At 34.3% G+C, this 16,101-nt stretch overlaps 4 protein-coding genes across 5 annotated transcripts; 2 read left to right on the forward strand and 2 right to left on the reverse strand.

The window, feature by feature from the left end:
* Positions 1–499: 499 nt before the first annotated feature.
* Positions 500–4,902, forward strand: LOC133817235 (alkane hydroxylase MAH1-like). The gene is made up of 2 exons (XM_062249692.1): positions 500–1,207; positions 3,765–4,902. The coding sequence occupies exons 1-2, from the start codon at positions 686–688 to the stop codon at positions 4,782–4,784; spliced, it is 1,542 nt and encodes a 513-aa protein (XP_062105676.1). The 5' UTR covers positions 500–685; the 3' UTR covers positions 4,785–4,902.
* Positions 4,903–5,030: 128 nt separating this feature from the next.
* On the forward strand, positions 5,031–6,995 carry LOC133813901 (alkane hydroxylase MAH1-like). The gene is made up of 2 exons (XM_062246933.1): positions 5,031–5,885; positions 5,957–6,995. The coding sequence occupies exons 1-2, from the start codon at positions 5,334–5,336 to the stop codon at positions 6,989–6,991; spliced, it is 1,587 nt and encodes a 528-aa protein (XP_062102917.1). The 5' UTR covers positions 5,031–5,333; the 3' UTR covers positions 6,992–6,995.
* A 60-nt stretch (positions 6,996–7,055) lies between these two features.
* Positions 7,056–9,665, reverse strand: LOC133817234 (uncharacterized). Of its 2 annotated transcripts, XM_062249690.1 has the most exons (3): positions 7,624–9,661; positions 7,406–7,516; positions 7,056–7,296 (listed from the first exon to the last, which is right to left on the reverse strand). In XM_062249690.1, the coding sequence occupies exons 1-3, from the start codon at positions 9,517–9,519 to the stop codon at positions 7,294–7,296; spliced, it is 2,010 nt and encodes a 669-aa protein (XP_062105674.1). In that variant the 5' UTR covers positions 9,520–9,661; the 3' UTR covers positions 7,056–7,293. The 2 variants fall into 2 exon arrangements, with proteins under 2 accessions (XP_062105674.1, XP_062105675.1); XM_062249691.1 differs by lacking the exons at positions 7,056–7,296; positions 7,406–7,516 and having other exon boundaries at positions 7,656–7,774; positions 7,939–9,665.
* Positions 9,666–12,705: 3,040 nt separating this feature from the next.
* On the reverse strand, positions 12,706–14,019 carry LOC133813902 (uncharacterized). The gene has a single exon (XM_062246934.1). It carries the CDS (start codon positions 14,017–14,019, stop codon positions 12,706–12,708), a length of 1,314 nt encoding a protein of 437 aa, XP_062102918.1.
* Between the last annotated feature and the right edge of the window lie 2,082 nt (positions 14,020–16,101).

Genomic DNA, 16,101 nt, shown 5'->3' on the forward strand with positions numbered 1-16,101 from the left:
TTTAAACTTAACTTTTACCTAGTATTATTTTATTTTTTTTTAATATTTAAATTATTTTTTCTATTTAAAATAATTAATTGGCTTAACCAATTAAAGTACAATTTGCACTTTGAATTTGCCATAACCACATCAGCAAAATTAAAAAAATTATAAATATAACAAACAAAATAGCATGTTTTCAATTATTTCCTTAATCCAAGGGCATTTTTTCCAAACAAAATAAATTGGAGGCAAGATTATACAAGGACATTTTATATATAAAGAGTAATGATAAATGTACTAAAATATTAAATAACCTGATGTTACAATTTTATTTAATCAATTAAATTTATTTTAAGCAGAACTTATTGTTTAAAACGCAGTGTCACGTCAATTAGTGTAATATTTTTATACATAATTTTAGTGTATATACCATTGTTCATGTATAAATACTAGTTCAAAGCTAGTGAATTTTGCACATGCCACATAATTAAACATTATCATTTTTACATAAAATGTATCCTACAACAATTTACGCATATATACACACAGATATAGTATATAGAAGTGACATAATAATTTATAATAAGAAAAAAATTACATACAGTATCCACGCTTATTTTTGTATATATATATATATATATATATTCAACTTAACGTATAGGAAGGAACCATAAAAGCACAGAGAGCTTGTTACTTGGATTTCATGGCTTTAGAAAATATTGGGTACGTGGAGGCTGCACTAGGTGGGGCAGCGGTGGTATACTTTCTGATGGTGGTTCACCACTGGTGGCGGGACAGAAACGCCGTGATCATGGCTTGGCCGGTGGTGGGCATGCTGCCGCAGCTTCTTCTAAACGCCTCACTCATACATGATTATGCTAATGAAATTTTGAAGAAAAGTGGGGGCACCTTTGTCTTCAAAAACCCTTGGTTTACTGGTGATTCGGATTTCATTATCACTTCTAGTCCATCCAATATTGAACACATCTTGACCTCCAACTTCGCCAATTATCCGAAAGGAGAAGAGTTCAGAGAGGTCTTCGACCCTCTTGGAGATGGGATTTTGAACGTTGATTCAGATCTGTGGAGACTTCAGAGAAAGATGTTTCAGCTGTGGAGCAGACGACACAAAAAATTTGTGTCGTTCATTGCTAAGACTATACACCATAAGCTGGTGGATCATTTCATCCCATTTCTGGATAATCACTCTCAAACAGGACTTCAGGTGACCACATATATAAATACTAGATACAAACAACATGTTTAGTTTTATTTATAAAATTTATTAATTATTTTTATTAAATTTATATTAATGTCATATAAATTTCAAATAAATATCATGTTTTAATTAAATAATTTATTTATTTTTGTTTAAGTTTATATTTGTTCTAATTTTTTTAATTTGGGAGTGATAACAAGAGATTATATATTGCATATTTAATGTAATATTAAATATTATACGTGGATTTTAAATTTAAGTTTATTGCTAATTTAAAAAAAAATTATTGCTAATTAACAGTAGATTATATTATATGTTTAATATGATATTATTCTAATAAGTGAGTTTAAGTGTAAGTTTAATTAAATTTAATTTAAATTATAAAACGTATGGTTTTATTATTTTTAAATAATTATTATTGTAAAATATCTAAAAAAAATATTCTATTTTAATTATTTATTATTTTTAAATAATTATCATGGTAAAATATCTCAAAAACATCATATTTTAATTTGTTTAATTATTTATTATTTTTAAATAATTATCATTGTAAAATATCTCAAAAATATCATATTTTAAATTTTACTTAAGTTTAAGTGATGTTTACAAACTACCGTTAAATATAAAAATATTCGGTTAAAGTTAACATTAAGAAAATAAAACACCGTTAAAACCAAGAATTTCCGTTATCTACACACTTTTATATGGAAGATATATATATATTGTTATAAAAAAATTTAAAATATAAAATTATATTTAGAGAGTAATTATATATCATAAAAGTTGTGACATTAATTTGTGCAAGCACATGTAAATTAATTTCATATAAATTTACAAAAAAAAAATTAAGTTAAAATAACAGCCAACGGATAAATTTAAATATAAAACTTTTTTATTATATACTTTTGATATATATATAGGTTGTGTTTGATAAAAGTTTTGTTTTTGAATTTTTTTAAACACAAAAATATAATTATGGGCTTGTTTGACATTGTTTTCTGTTTTTTGTTTTTAAACTTGTGTTTTCAGAAATGAACACAGAAAATAATTTTTGTAGTTTTCAATAAACAACAGGTGTTCGGTTAATGTTTTCTAAAAATAATTTTTTAGTTTTATTTTTTTTTAAATCTTAAATTAAAAATTAATAAATATATTTACAAAGAGAAAAATCTTTTAAAAGTTTGTAATAAATAATAAGATAAAGTAATGTAAAATAAAAAATGATAAAAAATAAAGAAAGATAAAGTAAAGAGAGAAATTTTGATGAAAAAAATTGAGAAGAGAAAATGAGAGAAAGTGATGAGAGAGAAAATGACGAGATAGAAAAAATGAGAATATAGGAAGTGATGAGAGAGAAAATAATGAGATAATAAGTGATGAGAGGGAAAATAAGGAGATCATAAGTGATGAGAGAGAAAATGATGTTTGAGAAAGTGAGGAGAGATGAATTAATGAGAGAGAAAGTAACGTAAGATAATAATAATTAAAAATGTTATGTGAGAAAAAAAATGACAAAAATAAAATTTGAGAACAACTAAAAACAATTTTTTTGTTATTCTCAAAATTTTCTATTTTTTGTAACTTTGTTTTTAAAAATTGTTTTCTGAAAACAATGTCAAATACCCCTACTTGTTTTCATAAAACAATTTTTAGGTTTTAAAAACAAAAAACAGTTTTTTAGTTAAGGAGCCAAACACACTCAATTATTTTTATTTTTAAAAAATAAAAATATGTTTGGTAACTATTTTTGTTTTTTGTTTTTAAAATCAAAAAAGGGTAGGTAACCATTTGGTATCCTGTATTTTTGCAAAGTATCATCTTGGTACCCTGTGTTTATAAATAATGCTCATTTGGTACCCTGCATTTTGAAATCGTACATATTTGGTACCCTAAACTCAACTTTAATTAATAAAATTTTACTAATTTAATCAAATTACTCTCAATCATACGAGTTACAAATTATATAAAACTATTGACAGTTTGGTCATATTGACAAAATTTTATCAATTAGGATACCAAATATCTATGTTTTCAAAATACGGGGTACCATATAAGCATTATTGAAAACAGGAGGTACTAGAACGATACTTTGCAAAAACAAAGAGTACCGATTAAGTAAATTCCCAAGAAAAAATAATAAATGCGTTTGATAACTTATATTTTTATTTTTTGTTTAACAATATAAAATGAAGATGTTGATTTAAAGAAAAAAGAAAAAATAAATAAAAAGTCCAAAACTATTTAAAAAAAAAAATTGAAAGTGAGAAAATTCTATTTTAATTAAAAAATTTAAAAATAGAATTACCAAACAAATGTTTAATTGTCAAATTTTTAATTAATTAAATAAAAAAAACTATTTTTTAATTGCACGATGTAGTTAACTACAAAGACGATGTGCTCTTTTATAAAAGAAAATAAATGTTATACGATTTTTTTTTATCAATTTTCTTTTATTTATATTTACATTTTTGTATAATATTGAAAACAAAAAATCATCTGCGAAGCTTACCAAATTAGATTCTAGCTAATGAATAATTAATAATTAATATTGTTTACATATTAGGTTGACTTGCAAGAATCATTTCAGCGGATGATCACCTTTGACAACGCAATTTTATTGACTATGGGTGTGAACCCAACTTCCCACTGGTTTCAACTCCCTCAAGTTGAGTATCAGAAAGCTTTCGAAGATATGCAAAAGGCTGTGATTCAACGACACATACTGCCCCAGAGTTTTTGGAAGCTGCAAAGGTGGCTAAAAATCGGAGGAGAGGCAAAGCTAGCTAAGGCTCGAAAAATCTTTGACGAATTCATGTTCAGATGCATCTCACTGAAACAAGAACAACTCGCCATGAACAGTATTAATAATACTAAAGAAGAAGATGATGATGAAGCTCACTTTGGTATGCTGTCCATTTATTTGGAAGAAAAGGAGAAGCCCTACTCAACCAAGTTTCTAAAGGACGTGGCCATGGATTTTATGGCGGCATCCAGAGACACATTCAGCTCAAGTCTCACCTGGTTTTTCTGGGTTGTTGCGACTCATCCAACAGTAGAGACCAAAATTATTGAGGAAATGAAACAATATTTAGATCCTCGTAGCACTTCATTTGGTGTAGAGGAACTGAATAAGTTGATCTATTTGCAAGCTGCAGTGTACGAGACCTTTCGACTCTATCCACCATTACCATTCAATCATAAAACTGCGGATAAGGATGACATTCTTCCAAGTGGTCACCGTGTGAAGAAAAAGCAAAGGGTTTTGATGTCGTTTTACTCAACTGGGAGGATGGAAGAGATATGGGGCAAGGACTGCTTGGAATTCAAGCCAGAAAGATGGATTACAGAGGAAGGAGGTTTTGTGTACGTACCATCTCACAAGTACCCGATTTTTAATGGTGGACCAAGGACTTGTTTGGGTAAAGACATGACTTTGATTCAAATGAAAGTGGCTGCAATTACTATACTTGCCAAATACTCTTTTCAAGTGGTGGTAGGACATCCTATATCTCCTAGTTTAACTGTCACCATGGGCATGAAAAGTGGGCTCGTGGTTAAGGTTTTAAAAAGATGTAGTTCTTGAAATCGAAAGATGGAACGTAACGTACTATATAAAAATAAATAATTCCATCCTAGTATTTAACTAGATCTTAAGAGTGAGCTCTCTACTACTAATAAATATTTTACCAGTTAGACTCTCATGTCCATCATGTTTGTACGTGTGCTTTTCATTCCCTTGCATATAAAATGTATATATAATATCTGTACCAGCAACCTTTGTACGTTACTAATTAATTATTCATCACGCTACACATAAAATATAAACTAAGCTTGAGTAGTTAAATCAACTATTTTTTATGATATTACAAAAAACAACAACCTTATTTGACATATCTCCACTCAGAAATTACTTTACAAGATCTAATTTAGCCCAAATTAAATTTTGTACTAGATCTTAGGTAGTTGGTTACCATGCAATTGGTGTGTTCCTTAATAAGAGCTAGATATAATGTCACGGTAACGCCTACCAATTAAGGATCGATGGGGCAACAACATATAGATGGTGATGATGATACGATAAAAGAGCAATAATTATGACCATTGTAAAGCTACAAACAGCTACCTTCCATACATGGCTCTAGAAATTAGGTTCGCAGAGATGCTTGCAGTGGCCATGGTGCTACTTATAATTTGCTTTTTCAGTGCAATTGGCCGGCCAGTCTTCGGCATGTGGCCAAAACTTCTTCGAAATGTTCCACGCCTACATGACTACGCAACTGAGTTTCTAAGACAACACGATCTCACGATTGAGTTCAAAGGCCCCTGGTTTGCTAATTTAGATTTCATTATCACTTGCGATCCTCGTAATATTCAGCATATCCTTATCACAAACTTTGCCAATTATCCAAAGGGGCCTGAATTTAAAGAGGCGTTTGAAGCTCTGGGCGATGGGATTTTGAATGTCGATTCAGATTTGTGGAGACTTCAAAGAAAGATGTTTCAGTCGTGGAGCAGACAACATAGAAAATTCGACTCTTTTGTCGCAAGAACTATACAACAAAAGGTGGTAAATGATCTGATCCCGTTTCTTGATCGAGTCTCGGACACAAAAACTCAGGTTATGCTATTTATTTATTACATTACTATTTTAGTTATATGCATTATAACTAACGTATTTTTTTTAGTATATTCTTAGAGGAAAGCTTCTATACATCGTTAGTTATATGGTTTTTTTTTTTTTCTTACAATCCATAGGTTGACTTACAAGAAGCATTCCAATGCATGGTCACCTTCGAAAGTGCAATGTTGCTGATTTTCGGGCTTGATCCGGATCACCATTCTTTTAAATTCTCCAAAGTGGAATACCAAAAGGCATTCGACGACATTCAAGAGGCTACCCTTTGTCGACACTTTCTACCGGAAAGTTGGTGGAAGTTGCAGAGGTGGCTTCAAGTTGGGTATGAGAGAAAGTTAACAAAAGCAAGAGGAGTCTTTGATGAATTCATGTATCAATGCATCTCGATAAAACGGAAGGACTTATATCAAAGTTGTGAAAGCCAAAATAAAGAACAATTTGTCAACTCTAATGACTTGATGACACTTTACATGGAAGAAAAAGAAAAACCCTACTCCGACCAATTTCTGAAGGATGTCGCATTGAATTTTGTAGCAGCAGCAAGGGACACCTTAACTGCGGGTCTTAGTTGGTTTTTCTATCTCGTAGCTACTCACCCAACTATAGAAGCAAAAATTTTAGAAGAAATGAAAGAAAATTTACCCACCGTAGATGATGATCATGACGATAACAAGCATAGATTTTTTGATGTGGAGGAGTTAAGTAAGTTGGTTTATTTACAAGCAACATTGTATGAGACACTGAGACTATACCCCTCGGTGCCCTTGAATCACAAAACTGTTGCTGAACCAGACATTCTCCCTAGTGGTCACCGGGTAGAACGAAAGACTAGAGTTTTGATGTCCTATTACGCTATGGGAAGGATGGAAAAAATATGGGGTAAAGACTGTTTAGAGTTCAAGCCCGAGAGATGGATATCAGAGCAAGGTGGATTTGTGTATATACCATCTCACAAGTACACTGTGTTTAATGCTGGACCTAGGTCTTGCTTGGGTAAAGACATGGCTTTGATCCAAATGAAAGTACTTGCAACTGCCATCCTTAGGAATTTTAGTCTTCAAGTGGTGGAAGGGCATCCTGTCTCTCCAAAAACTACTGTCACTCTTCACATGAAACATGGTCTTAAAGTTTGGGTTTTCAAAAGAAGTGCCTAAAATTTCAGTTCACTATTGTACCAAACACATACCTGAGGAATAGGAATAACAACAAATTATCCCCTAGGTTAGAATGCTCCATTTTTCCTCTCTGTTTTCATAAATAACAAAAATGAACAAAGTGATATAAAAGGTCCTGCTAACATGATCATTTCTGTCACCCCCCTCTCCAACTAATTATTATGATAAATAGATAGTTCGTCGCTAAATATTATTAGTTAGGATCATCATAATTATGTGATTTTCCCCAAGCAAGGTACAACATAAAGCGAAGGCCTACCATCAGATGTAATTCCATTTTTTTACTGCATATAAAGAGAAAAGCACAATCTCAGGGATGGAATTAAATCTAACCCCCGACAAAAAAAAAAACAAATATAAGTAAGAATAGTATTACATCGACAAATTATTTACCTTACAACATAGATCAATGTCAGTTTCATCCGCAGAAGAGAGGACAAACTCCGCATAAAGATTTTTCAAGGCGATCATCACTGTCATCAGTAATGGTCCCATAATTGCTCCCTTCAGTTCAATTAAAATTTAACATGGATGATTAATTAGAGATGGAATATTTCTTAGAGCTCAATGATAAGAATCAACAAGTTAGTGCAAATGGAAAGAATTATTACTTCCAAAATTGATGGAAACAGTGCGATTCCACCAAGCATGCTCAGCCCTGTCAAATAGGCATTCTGTCCTGGGATCTCATCCTGTATAGCGATTGTTCCATATTCCAAAATTAGTTGATGAATTGCTGTCAAAAGAACAGCCTCCACATATCTTGCTTCCATGGCCAATTGCACCGCAGCCGGAATAGATGAGAGCCAAGCAGGAGTTATGGGAAAAACAGCACTCATAAGCGCCAAAAAAGTAGACATATATAGGAAATGAATCTTATAGAATCTGAACAAAAGATATGTTAGACAGCCTTGAAAGAAAGTAACCTTGGCTGCAGCCAATAAAACACTACTAACAGCTTGGTCAAGAACATGGGCACAACGAGCTCTTGTGGACCTAGAAAGTGGCAGCATTTCAAGAACATGGTCCATGACACCACCGGACTCAGTAGTAATGAGATAATAGAGTAGCCACAAAAACACCATGAATCCAGAAATGAAGTTCATTAATCCTGCAGCTCCTGAGACAATTGACACAGCCATAAAGACCAAGAAGTTCACACCTCCAGCCAACACAGTAGTCCCACTAGCTAGTAATCGCCTAGACTTATCTAGACTTTGGAGAAAAAGTAATTTAATTTTCTCCATCAATTCCTCTCGACTAATTAAAGATATCAAGTCTCTAAACACACCATCAACCTCTCTATAAATCACTCTCCACTCACTGTTCCTCAGCTTTGATCCAATTTTGTTCAACTTTTCAGATAGAGTCAGAGCTTCAACTCCAACAGAGACAGTGCTTGTACTAGAAATTACTGGACTCGGGGATGGACTATTCAAGTAATGTCTAAGACTGTCAACAATCTCTGTCACATTGTAATGTGCTGCCAAAGAATTAATGTTCTGCGAAACACCATCGTAAAAATTCATTGTGTAATTATCAATCAATTCAGGAATATGATTATCATACATCCACTGTGTAACTCCAATTCTCTCTGCATAATTACTTTCCTTCAAATGGGTTTTCACAGATATCACAGCATCCTTTCCTTCCATAGCAATTTTATAAGAAAAGAAAACAAGCCCAAACACAGAACCCAGAATCATACACATGATCAAACCGATCCCAACCATCGTCTTTAATCTATTGAGCATCCAGCAAGTAATGTAGCCACCTACCTTGCTACCCAACGAGTTTTTCTTGAGAAATTTTCTCCCACCACGTCGAAAAGACGAGAGTGCAGAAAGCGATGTTCTTACACCCGCATTCGTTATAGTTCTAGAACCCATAAAATACACAGTCAAGCAAGCTATGGAAAACACTGGAACAGAAACCAGACCTATATACTCGTACACAATTATGAATAACGCAAAAGAGATTAGCCATTGAACGAGCTTGAAGAACCCAACCTTTTCTCTACTCCGAGTCTCCGACTGACGAAGGAAGCCAAAGCATGCAGCTTGGGAGTTGACTACGGAGTCTGTGGCAGCGCGCAGGGCGGCGACTGGGACGGCAATTAGGGTCTCAAAAAGACCGAGACTGAGCGAACGAGACCAGAAAGAGACGAGAGCCATACGGAGCTCCCGAAGCGGCATGGAACAGAGAATTGCCCATTGAATTGGCCTCCAGTAGCCTTCTAGAAGCTTCGTAACGCCGTAGAGCAAGGCCAACGAGAGCGCCAGCCCTGCATGCGCCATGGCCACATACATTGCCATCCGCACGTGCGGATCACTCAGGATCGGCGTTCGCCGCCTCGGAATAGGCCGCGGGGAATTACTCTCTTCGTCCGAATGAAATTCACGATCAGAAAGGAATTGGCGACCATGGTTGAGCTTCCTTCGCCGGCTTCGAATTCGCTTCGGTGTCGGATTACTTTCGACGGTGGTTGAGGCTGTGGATTCGTACATTTTCGAAATTCGGCCATCTCATATGAGCTTTGGTACGAGCATTTTCGACGGGATTTCATGTCTGGAAAATCAGAAAATGGTAAAAAGATGGATGGAGGAGGACGAAGATCCGAAGCTCTCTATTCTTTGTTGATCACTGCCTTTCTGTGATTACGTGGGTACAGATCCTTTGTTTCCGGTTGGGCCTTGCTCTGCTCTCGTTTGGGCCAACCTTTCCGTAAAGCCCAATACCATCAAGTAAGCCCAGCCCAAGTTTATTTTTATTAAATAAAAAATTAATAAATAAAAAAAGAAAAAATTACGGAATACACAGTATAAAGCAAAAAAATTTGAAATATATGGTTTCCTACTTACGGTTTTTTATACCAAATTTACGGTATTCAAGCCTTTTTTTTCAAAATTTAAACCTCCGAAGCTTTTCTTGTTTTTTCTTTCTCTTTCATCCTCTCTTGTTTCTCATTTTTCATTCTCTTCATCAGAAAACCTAAGTGAGTTTCTTAAATTTTTTTCAAAATCGTTTGCCATTGATTATTAAAACAATGGCTGTCACTCGTGCGGGGTCTGCATCTCCTGCTCGGACGGGTGGTGCGTTTTCTGGCCCAGGTGCCTCGAAGGAATCCGAGGATCAAGAGTCTGCCAAAACAAAGGGGAAAGTTTTGAAGAGTAATCTTTCTCCCTTGTCTAAAGGCAAAGCTGTTTTGAAGTATTCCTCGGATTCTTCCCTTCCTAATGCGATCGAGGGTGATGTTGGTGGTTCAAATGAGTTGAAGGAGGCCGACATGCATGTGAGTGTTGAGTTAATTGGGAAACAGTTGAAGAGAAAACATGTTCCATTGTCAAAGAGCAAAGTTAGTGCCAAGAAAGCAAAGAAACTATCGATTGGAGGCTCTAGTCAAGTAAAGTGCAAGGCTAACAGAAAATTTGTGAAGAAGAATGTTAGTTTACTGGATAAACCGAAGGTATTTTTTGTTCTTTCGTTTAAATTTTTTTGATCTTTTATCTGTTTTGAATCTGTTTTTTATGGGTATGTAAATATATGTTATAATTTTTTTAATTATTTTCCCAAATTTGCTTGTTATTGTTTTATATAATATAGCAACATTGTGTTTCAAAGTTATCTACTTGTTTTGTTGATTTGTTTAAAACTGTTTCAATTTTTTTTCTTAATTTAATTTCTCTAGTTCGTATATAATGGGTCTGTTTGTTTTAATGCTGTTAATATTTGTTAAGTTTATGTAACGATATGTTACAACGCTGTTATTGTAACAATATGTTACCGATGTTGTAACCATGTTTTTGTTTTATGTAAACATATGTTACAGGTCCTAATTTGGTAATTTGTGTATTTATAGATAATAGGTTTTATATTCTTGAAATATGTTTTCAATTTTGTTAATGCTCTCATCTAAGTTATGTATATATAATAGCTATATATATCTAGCTCATTATGTAATCGAGGTACCAGTTTAGAGAGAGAATATTTTGAGTGAATTGTAAGCAAAAGAAAGAGTGAGAAGGAGGGTTGTACTAGCATGGTGTGTGTCTAATCACCATTGCCACAAGTGAGATCAACGGTAACTAGAAGCAAAGCTTCTCTGTGTTTGAGTCTGAGTACTCTTGTCCAAATTCTTGTAATTCTCTTATGATTAGCTCAATAAAGATTCTAAGCCATTGGGGCTGTTCTGGCTGAGGAGTAGGCAGGTGATGTGATTCATCATTCTGTTCGAACCTCGTAATTTTTGGTGTTCTGTTTTTACAAGTTTTGATTCCATCTGTTTTAATTTCTGAAATTTCGTTTTTATAAGATTACCAACTTAATTATTCAAATAAAATAATTAAATGTTGAACTGTTACAGAAATGTTTAAACAGACACAAATACTATTTGAACAGAAACCAGATATGTTTAAACAGTTTGTGACCAGAAGATAAAAACAAACATAAAGTAATGAACACACGAATTTTTACGTGGTATCAGCAATTTTTGCAGATTGCTACTAGGCCACGAGGCCACGCCCAGAGAATGAAATTTATTAGAAGAATATCTAAATGATTACAAAACCAAATTGACTTATACAAATAAAGACTCCCTCTTGAATTTGTCGCAATTGTTGTAATCTAAACTCCTAATCAAATTTCTGAAGTGCTAAGATCTTGAACTCCCTTCAAATCATAACACTTGCACTTTTCCTCCCGAAAAGTAACTCACGAACAAGACTTCTCCCGAAGCTTGATAACCAATGTCCAAGTGTGTTCAACCTGCACAATTAACACAAAGAAAACAATACAGAAGTACACTGTAATAAATCACTAAGAACTTGCTGGACTCAAGTTCTTCTCATAATAAAAAATCTCTCTAAAACTTGAAAAATATTTGGAAAATAATACACCAAGAGAGATGATCAAAAACCAACGACCTAAGGATGATTATATACTTTTTAGAATCCCTTTAGGTCGTGGAAAACAAATCAGAAACCAATCAGCCAATAAATTGAAAATCTTCCAAAACAGGAAAGTCTGAATCTGTTTAAACAGACTGGCAATCCGTTCAAACAGATTCATTGAACCTGGACAGTTTTTCAACCCAGTTTCCTTAAATAAATAAGGAAACAATATCTACATTATCACTGCAAGCTGTACACGATTTCTGGACAAATAAATCAGATCAAAACATAAAAATAAATATCAATAATTTCCATTTCAAGAAAAGATATTCTTTTATAGGAAATTATATATTTATTTTATTAACATATATATAATAATCTGATTATAAAAAGACACATTTCAACAAAACAGGAAACTACCCATTTTTCGAAAATACTCATTTAATTAATTTTGTCAATATTGTCAAATATGCCAATAAAAGATTTTACAATCTCCCCCTTTGGCAATTTGATAGACAAAATTAAATCAAGAAACCTGCAACACAAATGTTAGTGATAAGTAAAGAGAAAGAACTCCTCCTGAAAATATGCATTAACTTATAACAAACATGTAAAGAGACTAGATTTAACTCCCCCTCAAAATAAGAAGGTCCAGAGTTAAACAAAACAACAAACAAGCAGGTTTCGGAAAGTGTTTGGAAAGTATATACTCTCCCCCTTTGTGTCTTTCAAAGAAGCCAAAGAACTATAAACCATAAAACAAAAGAGAGTAGCAATGTTTAATTGACAAAAACTAAAATAAAATTAAACAACGGGATCTTTTGACAGAGATTGAACAACCTCCAACACAGAACGTTGTAGTCCTTCAATTGACATCACTCGAGCAGTCAAAGAATCAACAGAGGCTCGAACAGCAGCTATTTCTGTTGCAACAAGTCCTGAATCTGTGGCAACAGAGGAGGAGGCATGAGGAATGTCATCCGAGGCAATCTTCAGAGATTGGGGCTTGACTTTCTTGGTTGAAGGAGCAGCAGTGGCTTCAGTAGGAGGAGCAGAGGCCTTGTAGGAAGCAGCAGTAGTGGGAGCCGCCAAGTCTTCTTGATCACGTTGGAGATCTTTTTTCTGCATACTCAACACTTTATAAATAACTTGAGGAAAAGGAAGATTCAAGTTTTTCCTATTACCTTTGCGAAACCCAATGATTTGATCATGAATAACCAAACCCAAATTTATACCAAGACCGGTCCCCACCTTGTACAAAAAAGATGCCATATCAAAAGAGATAGTGGCGGTGTGAGAAGTGGGCTTCCAATTTGTTGTGGCAAACTTATGGAGGACAGCATAAGTGTAGGTGAGATTGGAGACCGAGATGACTGTATTAGATGGCCATACCATTTTTTGACCTACCAATTCAGTGATAACCATGTCCTTGTCAAGAGAGGCACCATCAACATCATCCTCGACATCAAAGGGAAGATGCAAAACAAGAGCAATGTCTTGAGGAGAAAAAGAGAACCAATGGCCCCTAACAAACACTTTATGATACAGAGAAGATTTAGGTTCTATAATTTCATTAGTAAGATTGGCATAGAATTCCTTGACTATTCTATCCACAAAACCAGTAAATTTAACCAAAGAACATGTCCATTTTCGATCTTGAAGCATTGTTAACACACCATAAGGCCGATGATCACTCAACACATAATTTCTCTTAATGATAAATTTCCTTTGAACATAGAGAATCATATCACGAGCATTATCATTATAACAAAAAATTGAAGAATAAGGTTTGAAATTTACACCTGAACGTTTTGGAGAAGGTGTAGGATCAGAAATTGGTCTCTTTCCTTTAGCCTTGGATGACAAAGGAGTTGCAATTGGTTCTGAGTCAGATTCGGCTTCTTGTTCAGAGGGAACAATGTCTTCTTTTTCTGGCTCATCAGACTCAGCCTCTGATTCTGCATTGTCAGGAACCGTTTCATCAGACAATGTGGTATCACGGGTTGCTTCAGATTCTGACTTTTCTTCCTCAGGATCAGATTCAGAGGAAGACAGAGATAGAGGATGAGCCTTCAGTCTTTTCCTGGTAGCAGTCAAGAGAAAAGAGGACTCGTCCATTCCCAATTTTCTTTTGGGAGTCACTGAATTTTTCTTGGACTGGCTCGGCTTCAAGGGCAATTTGAGCAACCCAGCAGTAGCAGCTTTGGAAGAAGATGAAACAGTTTTTGAATTTTCCCTAGCCGCCAAAGACGAATCAATCGGAAGAGGAGAAAGGTCCTTGGCTCGAGAGGGCACCACCACTTCAGATGGTGGTGCAACATTGACAATGTCAGCTTAGATATCTGGAAACACCATGGGGTGTTCATGAGAGAGCGAAAACACCTTCTTGCGTGCCTTGGATTTGCAAGACTTTCCAACAGATGTGGCAGCTGCTGGAACAGAAAGAGGCGCCGTTGACACAGATGGAGGAGGCGAAGGAGATGGCACCTTTCGGGATTGAGACGCAGGGATCTTCTTGGAGGAAGCACCACGAGTTTTCACCATTTTTTTTCTTCTCTGAAAAACAGAAAGCACTTACAAAAAAATAAGAGAAAAACAATTAGAAGGAGAAGAAATGACTGAGTGAAATCGTGGGTGAGAAGAAATAGGGTAATGGCAAGCATTTTTAAATATAACACTTACCCAAAATGGACATCCACGGCAATAAAAGGTTTCCATTTAAAAAAAAAATTAATTTAAACAATAAAAGGAAACAACCTTTAATACACACGATCTTCATACAACTTACCTCTTTTTTTTATTTTTTAAATTTCAGTTTATGAAAATGTAATATTTATAAAATCTCAATCCAAAAAAGGTAACCAGAAAAAATAACTCACACGATCTTCTTATTGACCTTCCCCCCCCCCCCCCCCCCCCCTTTTTTATAAACAAAGTACAAGACAATAAAAATACAAATCATGGTATTCCAAATTGAGAAAGAAGACAAAAATAAATTCCTTGGAGACAAAAAATATATTAAATCACACAAATTAAATACATAATTTCACATAATTACCACAATGATTCGGTCCACCATGAATTTCCTTGGCAAAATTTTTTATTATTATTTTTTTTATTTTCATTTTATATATGCACAAAAATAAAACTCAACCAAAAAATTATGCTTTGATCAATGTGAATCAACCTGAAAAGAATAAAATCAAGCAAAAGAAAATAAGTGTTAGTGTATGCCATGGATAAGAACACTTGTGAAAAAGAAAAATTGGAAAGAATATTCGATAGAAATAGACCACAATTCAGTCACAAGCACATATTCTTAAGTGAATCAATCAACATGTATGAGGCTTACACACATTTTTTTTATTTTTATTTTTTTATAAACTGTGTACAATTTTTTTATTGCATTGTTTCAAGCATAAGTGTGTGATAGTGTATGCAAGGGAACATTGTCCAATGACAAATAAGTCTTTTTCGAAATTAAAAATAATTGTAACCCAGAAGACGCTGTCACACTACACCAGTGGTAGCCATTTTCTATGGTAGCGTATCCTCTTCATAACTCTGAATTACAAAGTTCCAACTTACTCAAAAGACGGCTTTCACACACTGATGTAGGTAGCTCTTGTAATGCCCCGGATTCCCTATTATGGTTAATGGCTGGATTAGTAGGCCGGGAGGGCCATAACTGTTTAATTATGCCATTAAATGTGTTTATGCATGTTTATGAGAATTATATTATCATATGATCTTAAATGCATGCATGTGAGTCCACATGTGTTTACAGGGGTATTCTGGTAATTTGGCCCGTTGAGGGTATAACTGAATACTTGTTTGTATGATAATGATATATTGTGAGACCACATTATAATGTGGATTGGTTCGAGTATTTCGACATGAGACGATCTTTAAACATGATTTATCGGGTTGGTCATAACAGGTTTGAGCTCAGGGCTCGGGGTGAGTCTCGGGGTGAATTTAAAGGTTATAGCGTTACCAGATGTTATACCCAGATTTCGAGCCATGATAAATATGACCTCGAAAGATGGATTCGCAACAAATGGTCTCGTAAGGATTGAAGTATGCTCCAGGATTGTATATCGAGCCTGCAAAGTACGATATATGACCTCGAATATATGAGCTCGAAACGATCTCGATCTCGAAAGGTAGCTCCGAGAACACACTCATCTTCGGGGACGA

Source organism: Humulus lupulus, chromosome 2, assembly GCF_963169125.1.
Source record: "Humulus lupulus chromosome 2, drHumLupu1.1, whole genome shotgun sequence".
NCBI classification, from domain to species: Eukaryota; Viridiplantae; Streptophyta; class Magnoliopsida; order Rosales; family Cannabaceae; genus Humulus; species Humulus lupulus.

Coding starts and splice junctions, on each gene's coding strand:
- LOC133813901 (XM_062246933.1), top strand. CDS start 5,334: ATGGCTCTAGAAATTAGGTTCGCAGAGATGCTTGCAGTGGCCATGGTG. Junction 5,886..5,956: donor TAACTAACGTATTTTTTTTA/GTATATTCTTAG, acceptor TACAATCCATAG/GTTGACTTACAAGAAGCATT.
- LOC133817234 (XM_062249690.1), bottom strand. CDS start 9,519: ATGTACGAATCCACAGCCTCAACCACCGTCGAAAGTAATCCGACACCG. Junction 7,517..7,623: donor TGTTTCCATCAATTTTGGAA/GTAATAATTCTT, acceptor ATTGAACTGAAG/GGAGCAATTATGGGACCATT.
- LOC133817235 (XM_062249692.1), top strand. CDS start 686: ATGGCTTTAGAAAATATTGGGTACGTGGAGGCTGCACTAGGTGGGGCA. Junction 1,208..3,764: donor ACTCTCAAACAGGACTTCAG/GTGACCACATAT, acceptor TTTACATATTAG/GTTGACTTGCAAGAATCATT.
- LOC133813902 (XM_062246934.1), bottom strand. CDS start 14,019: ATGGACGAGTCCTCTTTTCTCTTGACTGCTACCAGGAAAAGACTGAAG.